Consider the following 7,833-nt stretch of genomic DNA (forward strand, 5'->3'; position numbering starts at 1 on the left):
ACTTTTGCTCCCAAGACCCGCCCCTCAACCAATCAAAAAGGTCCGAGCGACACACCCTCGTTCAACCTTCAGTGTCAGCTCCATGATTGACAGGCGGGTTTTGGTCCTTTGGGAGAAAAAAAAAATCGAATATTAAAAATCTGAAAAATAGACACGTATACATTACCCCATCCCACTCCAGAAAATTTGGAATAATAATGGCAAAGGTCGCACTAGTATTTTTTTTTCTCAATGTAAATGTTTTTTATCATGAGCGACCCTGAGCACCGAGTCTGGTGTAAATCAGAGGGGTGGGGGTGTTACCTGTTGGGCGATTTGTCACGGAATGACCCAAATAGATTTAGTTTCACTGTAACAAATAAACTTGGTCCTTAGGCAGGTAAGTGTATCACCGTTTGTTAGGACAAAGATAATAGTGACAGACAGCAGGACCTGAAAAACACATTGAAAAGAAAAAGTTCCACAAAAGTCATGGTTTAACATTTATTCAATACAATTCCATACATTAGAAACTTGTTCTATGAAAACATAATTCTATGAAGAAACTTAAATTAATATCCCAAAGGTGGAATTTTGTGAGGCAGACAGACTAACAAGTTCAGCTTGTTCGAAGTGGAACATGAATAGATTTTAGCTTTTTGGCTGACAGCGATGTGGGGATGCGGTTTGTGAATCGTGGAGATTTTGTTTAGACAAAAAGTTCCAAGCAGTAGTTACATCGTATGTTACTATTGGATCAAATATATAAACACATCTCGCTACACAGTACAGCAGCAGTGTGGAGTAGTGGTTAGGGCTCTGGACTCTTGACCGGAGGGTCGTGGGTTCAATCCCAGGTGGGGGGACACTGTTGCTGTACCCTTGAGCAAGGTACTTTACCTAGATTGCTCCAGTAAAAACCCAACTGTATAAATGGGTAATTGTATGTAAAAATACTGTGATATCTGTATAATGTGAAATCTTGTAACAATTGTAAGTCGCCCTGGATAAGGGCGTCTGCTAAGAAATAAATAATAATAATAATGAACACATCTCGCTACACAGTACAGACCACTGTAAATCAATACCATGTTTATTGAATTTTTCCAGTATTGCATGTACAGTTGTAATGTATCTGTTGGAATACAGTGAATTAACAGTACAGCTATGGGCAAAAGTTTGGCATCTCCCTATATAATTAAATAATTTTTCTTTACAGAGTCGAATGAAGCCTATGGAATAATGCTACGTTAACATACTGAATTACATACCGCTTTGTAGTTTTCCATACTTAACGAAAAACTGACACTTAAATGTGACACTTCGAAATCCAACATGCCTTAAATACAACTGTACACTGTTAAGGCTTCCGATAGATATCGTTCTGTAGACAGCAATCACATGACCTTAACACTGACCTATCGCCAGAGCGCTCGCTCTGTGTCCCGCCTCCAGATAGACAATCCGGCCCTGTGATTTGGGAATTTGTGTTTTGATTGACAGTTCTCTAAACCTTGCTACGGAAACTATATATTTTTGTTACATCTAGTCCTTAAAGTGGGCTCAGAAAAAATGGAAAATGGACTCGGGGCTGGGATAGTAATAAAACCAAATAGAAATAATCTCTCTCAGCAAAAAGAAAAAAAATTGAAAACGGAATAGGTCGATAGTTTTCAAGCGAGGAAGTTTAATTTTACTACAACCATTAAAATATTTCAGATATAAAATGTAATCAATTTTTAGCATTTTGGATGTTCGCACTCATGAACAAAAACTCAAATTATTTACTTCTTAACAGACGTCCTTATCCAGTGTGACTTACAATTGTTACATTATTTTTTTACATACAATTACCCATTTATACAGTTGGGTTTTTACTGGAGCAATCTAGGTAAAGTACCTTGCTCAAGGGTACAGCAGCAGCGTCCCCCACCTGGGATTGAACCCACGACCCTCCGGTCAAGAGTCCAGAGCCCTAACCACTACTCCACACTGCTGGCCATGTTAGTATAAAAGGATAATTAATAATAATAAAAGAGATTGTAAACGACCCACTGTTGTGTCTGCAGCCCAGCTGCGGACTTAAAACATTTGAAAAAATAAATAAGACAAGATGACGGCCTCGTCAAAAAGGAATTTTCTGACGACTAAATAGGGTCTGACAAAAAAATATATTTTTCGTGATGGCCACATTCTTTTTTCGTATCAGACATCAATCCAAAAGAAAAAAGTGGAAATCCCATTGAAAACAATAGGGGATGAAAATGTGAATATCTGTTGAACGGATTCATATTTGGTCTTGGTTCTGGGTGAAGGAAGAAAATTGTGAAAATATGTCCATTTTTTTTTTTTATCATATTAATCTCTTCAGTGACTGGGTTTTTGTCTTGCAATAATTTTCTGGTTTTTAAGAATTCCCACCAGATAAACTATTCCCAACATTCAGGGATACATACAGTGGTATTGTTTCTCTCCTGTGAATTCGCAGGTGTTTCCTAAGGCCCTCTGCTCGAGTGAAACTCCTCCCACATTCATTACAGTGATGTGGTTTCTCTCCTGTGTGAATTCTTTTGTGTCTTTTAAGAGTTCCTAATTCAGTAAAGCGCTTCCCACAAACATTACAGTGATATGGTTTCTCTCCTGTGTGAATTCGGATGTGATTTTTAAGATGCTGTAATTGAGAAAAACTCTTCTCACATTCATTACAGTGGTGTAGTTTCTCTCCTATGTGATTGCGCCGTTGTCTTTTAAGGTGCGATAAACGACTGAAATTGTTCCGAAACTCAGCACAGGAAAATGGAGTCCCTCCTGTGTGATTTCCCTTGTGAGTTTTAGGAGAGCCTAATTGCCAGGAACTCTTCCCATCTTCAGTAGAGCAAGACAAGGTCTTCAAGTTGCCCCGGGTTTCAGAATTGTTCACACACACAGAATATGCAGTCTCTATACTCTCCAGAGTAAGTAGCTGCTTGTCTTGTACAGAAGGAATTTGAACTCTCATTGTTTTAAAATGTTCTTCTTGTGGTGTCGTCTCGCTGTGTTTCCTGCTCTGTGGTTTGCCACTAGAAGAGTTTTTGCAGTGGAGTGATGGAGTGGAGTCGTGTTCTCCTTCATCTACTATAAAAGCTAAAGAAAGAAAGAAAGAAAGAAAGAGAGACAAAGGTTATTGTACAGCATTCTTACACACTCACTCTTCTGCAGGACATCCCCTCATAACCATGACCAACTCCTAGAGTGAACTCTGATTATAACAGTTAAACCCACTCGATAACATTCCTGTTGAGGGACTCCAGAGTGGCGCATCTGCGTGGAGTGCCGGATGCGCTCTATAGCCTGGAGGTCGTCGGTTCGAGTCCAGACTATTCCACAGCCGACCGTGGACGGGAGCTCCCAGGGGGCGGCGCTCAATTGGCCGAGCGTCGTCCGGGGGGGAGGGAGGGTTAGGTCGGCCAGGGTGTCCTCGGCTCACCGCGCACCAGCGACCCCTGTAGTCTGGCCGGGCACCTGCGGGCTTGCCTGTAAGCTGCCCAGAGCTGCGTTGTCCTCCGACGCTGTAGCTCTTGGGTGGCTGCATGGTGAGTCCGCAGTGTGAAAAAAGCGGTCGGCTGACGACACACGCTTCGGAGGACAGCGTGTGTTCGTCATTGCCACTCCCAAGTCAGCGCAGGGGTGGAAGTGGCGAGCCAGGTTGAAATAAAAATAATTGGACATTTAAAAAATATGAGCAATACAATTATAAGATCAGGTTTACATGCAAGTGCTGTATTGAAATGTTTCTTCTGGTGACACTTAGCAACCCGATGAGACATCCCAGCATCGCTATAAAGCTGTGGGAGCAGCATGACTAGAAAGAAAATCTACCAGAAATGGGGAAAGATCTAACAGCATTTGAAAGTGGCATGATAGTGGATGCAGATCTCAGAGATGCCACAGTAGCAAGGATAGGTATGTTGCAAGCCGTAGACAGTGGTTGGGCAGCCTCTCTAGCTTAAATAGAGGTGAAATGATAAAAAATATGAATCTTCAGCACACTTCAGTGCTTAGTAACCAGTTTCTGAATGATTAATAATCAGCTCAGTGTTTCTTGTTTTGTATGATTACCTCTAAATCCCAGTTCACATTCAGGTGGACAATCATCACACAGGCTGGATCCCAGCTGGTTGTTCTCCTCAAGTGTACAGACATTATTTTCAGTAGGAACTTCCTCTGCGATGGGAACACATTCCTGTTCTATGAATTCCTCTTTAATAGGAACACATTCCAGTCGAGGGACCTCTTCATCTTTAACAAATGTCAGCTCTGTAACCTGCTTTAGACTTGCACACCACTCCTGATCAAAGGACTCCTCTTGTGTGTAAACTGCTTCTATCCTTGGACCCTCCTGTGCTTCAGATTTAGGTACAGCACGGCTCTCTTTGGGATCTGTGTGAAAGACAATTTTACAACATTATAATAATTTATGAGGTGTTTTTATTTATTTATACAGATATAGTTTCTGAAGAGGTGCTTTTTGTAATATACTTATTTATTTTTAAACGGATATAGTGCACCCAGTGACATTATCCTGAGCTGGGAATGAGGCTGGATCCAACACTGCTTGTAAAGTATTTGCGGCAGAGGGGTGAACAATGCCTCAAATTGAAACGGAAATACATTTTCTTAAATAATAACAATAATAAAAGAACATTTCGCCTCACCCACATTTCCATGTTTTATATTTTTGTTACAAGCATTGTCTGCAGAACTGACCCTTACACTTTATCACAAAATATAAACATCCACGGCTAAATCGACGATGCACGTTCTGGGTATATATCTAAAATGAAAAAGTATAACCGGTGTGGTAAAGTATATGGAAACGTTAGAGGGGGTATACTGGCCCCCCACATAACCCAAAGTCTGTACCCCGTGGCTTAAATACTGTGATAAAATGATAGAAAGAAAAATGTAGTCCTGCCATTTAAAAGTCTGATCAATGGAGACATCCGTCTCACTGCGCGCAAAGCATTGTGGTATTATTATTATTATTATTATTTATTTCTTAGCAGACGCCCTTATCCAGGGCGACTTACAATTGTTACAAGATATCACATTATACAGTATTTCACATTATACAGATATCACATTATTTTACATACAGTTACCCATTTTTACAGTTGGGTTTTTACTGGAGCAATCTAGGTAAAGTACCTTGCTCAAGGGCACAACAGCAGTGTCCCCCACTGGGGATTGAACCCACAACCCTCCGGTCAAGAGTCCAGAGCCCTAACCACTACTCCACACTGCTGCCTGACTATATGGAGTCAATACAGGCGTGCAAAATGTTGCTGGGTTTCGCCATTTAAAAAAAAAAAATGCATAACACTTTTGAAGTAGGTTTCAAATTTGCTAATGCTGTCGTTTAAAAAAACGACAACATTAGCAAATTATGACAATACGTAGTTATTATGAAAAATGCTATTTTCTGAGCACAGTCCCGATCGTTTGCGCATGCGCAGAAACACCGCTCTAAAGAAGCGTATTGATTAAATCATTTAACAGTCCGGTAACACATAACAGCATAAAATATTATCAAGACACAGCAATAGAGTACAGTAAACTACCAACATTTTTTTTTTAACATGATAAAAACCAGCAACATTTCGTACGCCTGCATTGACTCTCCATAGAGTTGTTTTGCCTAACTCTATATATATTCCACAATGCTTTCTTTGCGTGCAGTGAGACGAAAGTCTCCATTGAAAATCAGTCGAGTATCTTGTTAAATAAAATATATTTTGAAACGCCCTTCTAAATATTATTGGCTGAAGCAGTTTTGAGTGAGGCTGGATTTTCATTGGTTAAAATATTAGTGTGTGCTCCCATTGGCTAGAAAGGTCGCAGCGTTTTCGGCACAGTGCGAGATTGACAGTTGGAAGATTGTCTGGTTGATTGGAAATTTGCAGGTCCGTACAGCCTTTCGTATTAATGAATTGACAAATCAATTAATTAATTCTTAGGTGAATTAACAAATACGTTTATGAATTACTGTATGAATTGACAAACTAACGGCCGGTCCATAAGACGGCAACGTTCGGGCGACAAGAGTTTGCAAACCAAGCAGAAACATGATTTTGTCATGTGATGAAAAATGTCACCGGGTTCACCTTTGGACAATGAAGGAAGCAATCTAGGCTGCTTTTGAAAAAGAATTGAGTCCTATTCTGGGCAACACGTTGCCCTGTTGTTGACTGTGTGTGTAAAAAGTTATTTTAAGAGATGGACTAACCAAGCAATATACCATAAAAAAAATCAATCTTACCTTGAAATAATCCCTGGTTCTCGTTCCTCTGAAAGTCTTGTTCATTGCAGTCGGGGTTCATGTTTCTGAGAGGTTGTTTAATGTCTGCATCTGCAGCGTTCATGCATTCCCGCACTGCTTTCAACTCGCTCTCTGATATTTCCAATCTCAGCTTCAGACTTTCATTCTCTTTCTCCTTTCCAGCCATTTCCATTCGGAATTCAGTGAATTTGCCGCCGACAACTTTTGTGATTTGGCACAAGACGGTGTCTACAGCCGCTTTCACTGCGTGCTCGATGGTAGAGGCGAGCTCGTCTTGAAAGAACGACACGGAGACAATGACGTCCATCTTCACTGACTGTTAGCTTGAGACTCGAGCAGCGGAATCCGCTTTGCTTTTACTGGAAAATTAACATTTAATATAAAAGCTTTTCTCCTAGTGCGATAAAGAAACTCGTTTTACATTACATTAGCGTTCCAGTCTGTCTGAGTTCTTAAATAACACAGAAAAGTGACTCTCTTTTTCAGAACTCAAGCTGATAAGAAACGTAAAAATGCTGTAAAATCATCATCAGCTGCTCCTCTCTCCCCTGCATAAACAAAGCAACGTTTCAATTTCCTGTAACTAAATGATAGCGTCACTAGTAGTAGGCGTTTCTGGTTGAAATAGTCGCGTATGATTGGCTGCAGAAACATTCTAAACCTATGGTTTGCGAACAGAGCAACAGCGTGGTCGTGTTTTTATAGCGCAGACTTCTGCAGTTCTGCGCAGCTGCGCAGCTGCGTGACGTCACTAGGCTCCGCCCGCTGCAATGTGTGCAGATCCTGCACTGCGCAGCTCTGAGAAGTTGCAGCGGGAGGCTGGTTGAGGCTGTGAACCAAAGAGACGATGCAGAGATCATGAGTGACCTGCCAATCGCAATTCAAAAAGCTACTAAAACTAATGCTGCCTCCTTGTTAGTGGAGGGGAGCGACCTGTTATATTGATGCAAAGAAGAGTGAACAGCCTTGTCAACGCTATATTAAATAAATTGTTTTTTTTTATTTTTATAAATGTATTAAACATGCAGCCATTCAATCGTATTGACTGTGAAACTGCACACAGATGTGTTACTCCGGCGCTGTGTCGTTTTCCTGCAGCCAGTACTTGCGTGGAGTACTGCAGCCAGTACTCTACTGGGAGACGTGAGAGTAGCAGGGAGAGGTTTGTCATTAATTTCAATGGGAGAGAGATTATTAAGCCTCCAAACGGTATCTGGAAAGTTAATAATCGCATTTAAATTAATATATTAACTCATGTGTTTGTATTATACATTACAGTGATACAAGGTATTATTAGCCATGTGTAACTAACTTTTGGTTGTGTATCAAAGCAAACTATTTGTGTGCTTGTTTAAATACACAATGAATTTCCTGTTTTTCATATATCACCACATACTTTATTATTATTATTATTATTATTATTATTATTATTATTATTATTATTATTATTATTATTATTATTATTATTATTAATACACTGAACGGTACCCGAATATAAAAATGTACCCGTTTACTCGATTGTGTGATAAACTGCC

General features: G+C 40.2%; 3 protein-coding genes across 4 annotated transcripts in view; 1 reads left to right on the forward strand and 2 right to left on the reverse strand.

Moving 5' to 3' along the window:
• Nucleotides 1-7,833, forward strand: part of LOC117967216 (zinc finger protein 436-like) — a 151,352-nt gene that overhangs the window by 87,418 nt on the left and 56,101 nt on the right.
• LOC117407669 (zinc finger protein 436-like) overlaps nt 1-7,833 on the reverse strand; it is a 179,206-nt gene that overhangs the window by 67,126 nt on the left and 104,247 nt on the right. The gene's annotated exons all lie outside the window — the stretch shown is intronic.
• Nucleotides 470-7,230, reverse strand: LOC131724845 (zinc finger protein 16-like). The gene is made up of 3 exons (XM_059017780.1): nt 6,278-7,230; nt 4,078-4,398; nt 470-3,102 (listed from the first exon to the last, which is right to left on the reverse strand). The coding sequence occupies exons 1-3, from the start codon at nt 6,603-6,605 to the stop codon at nt 2,387-2,389; spliced, it is 1,365 nt and encodes a 454-aa protein (XP_058873763.1). The 5' UTR covers nt 6,606-7,230; the 3' UTR covers nt 470-2,386.

This window comes from Acipenser ruthenus, chromosome 57 (genome assembly GCF_902713425.1).
Source record: "Acipenser ruthenus chromosome 57, fAciRut3.2 maternal haplotype, whole genome shotgun sequence".
NCBI lineage: Eukaryota > Metazoa > Chordata > Actinopteri > Acipenseriformes > Acipenseridae > Acipenser > Acipenser ruthenus.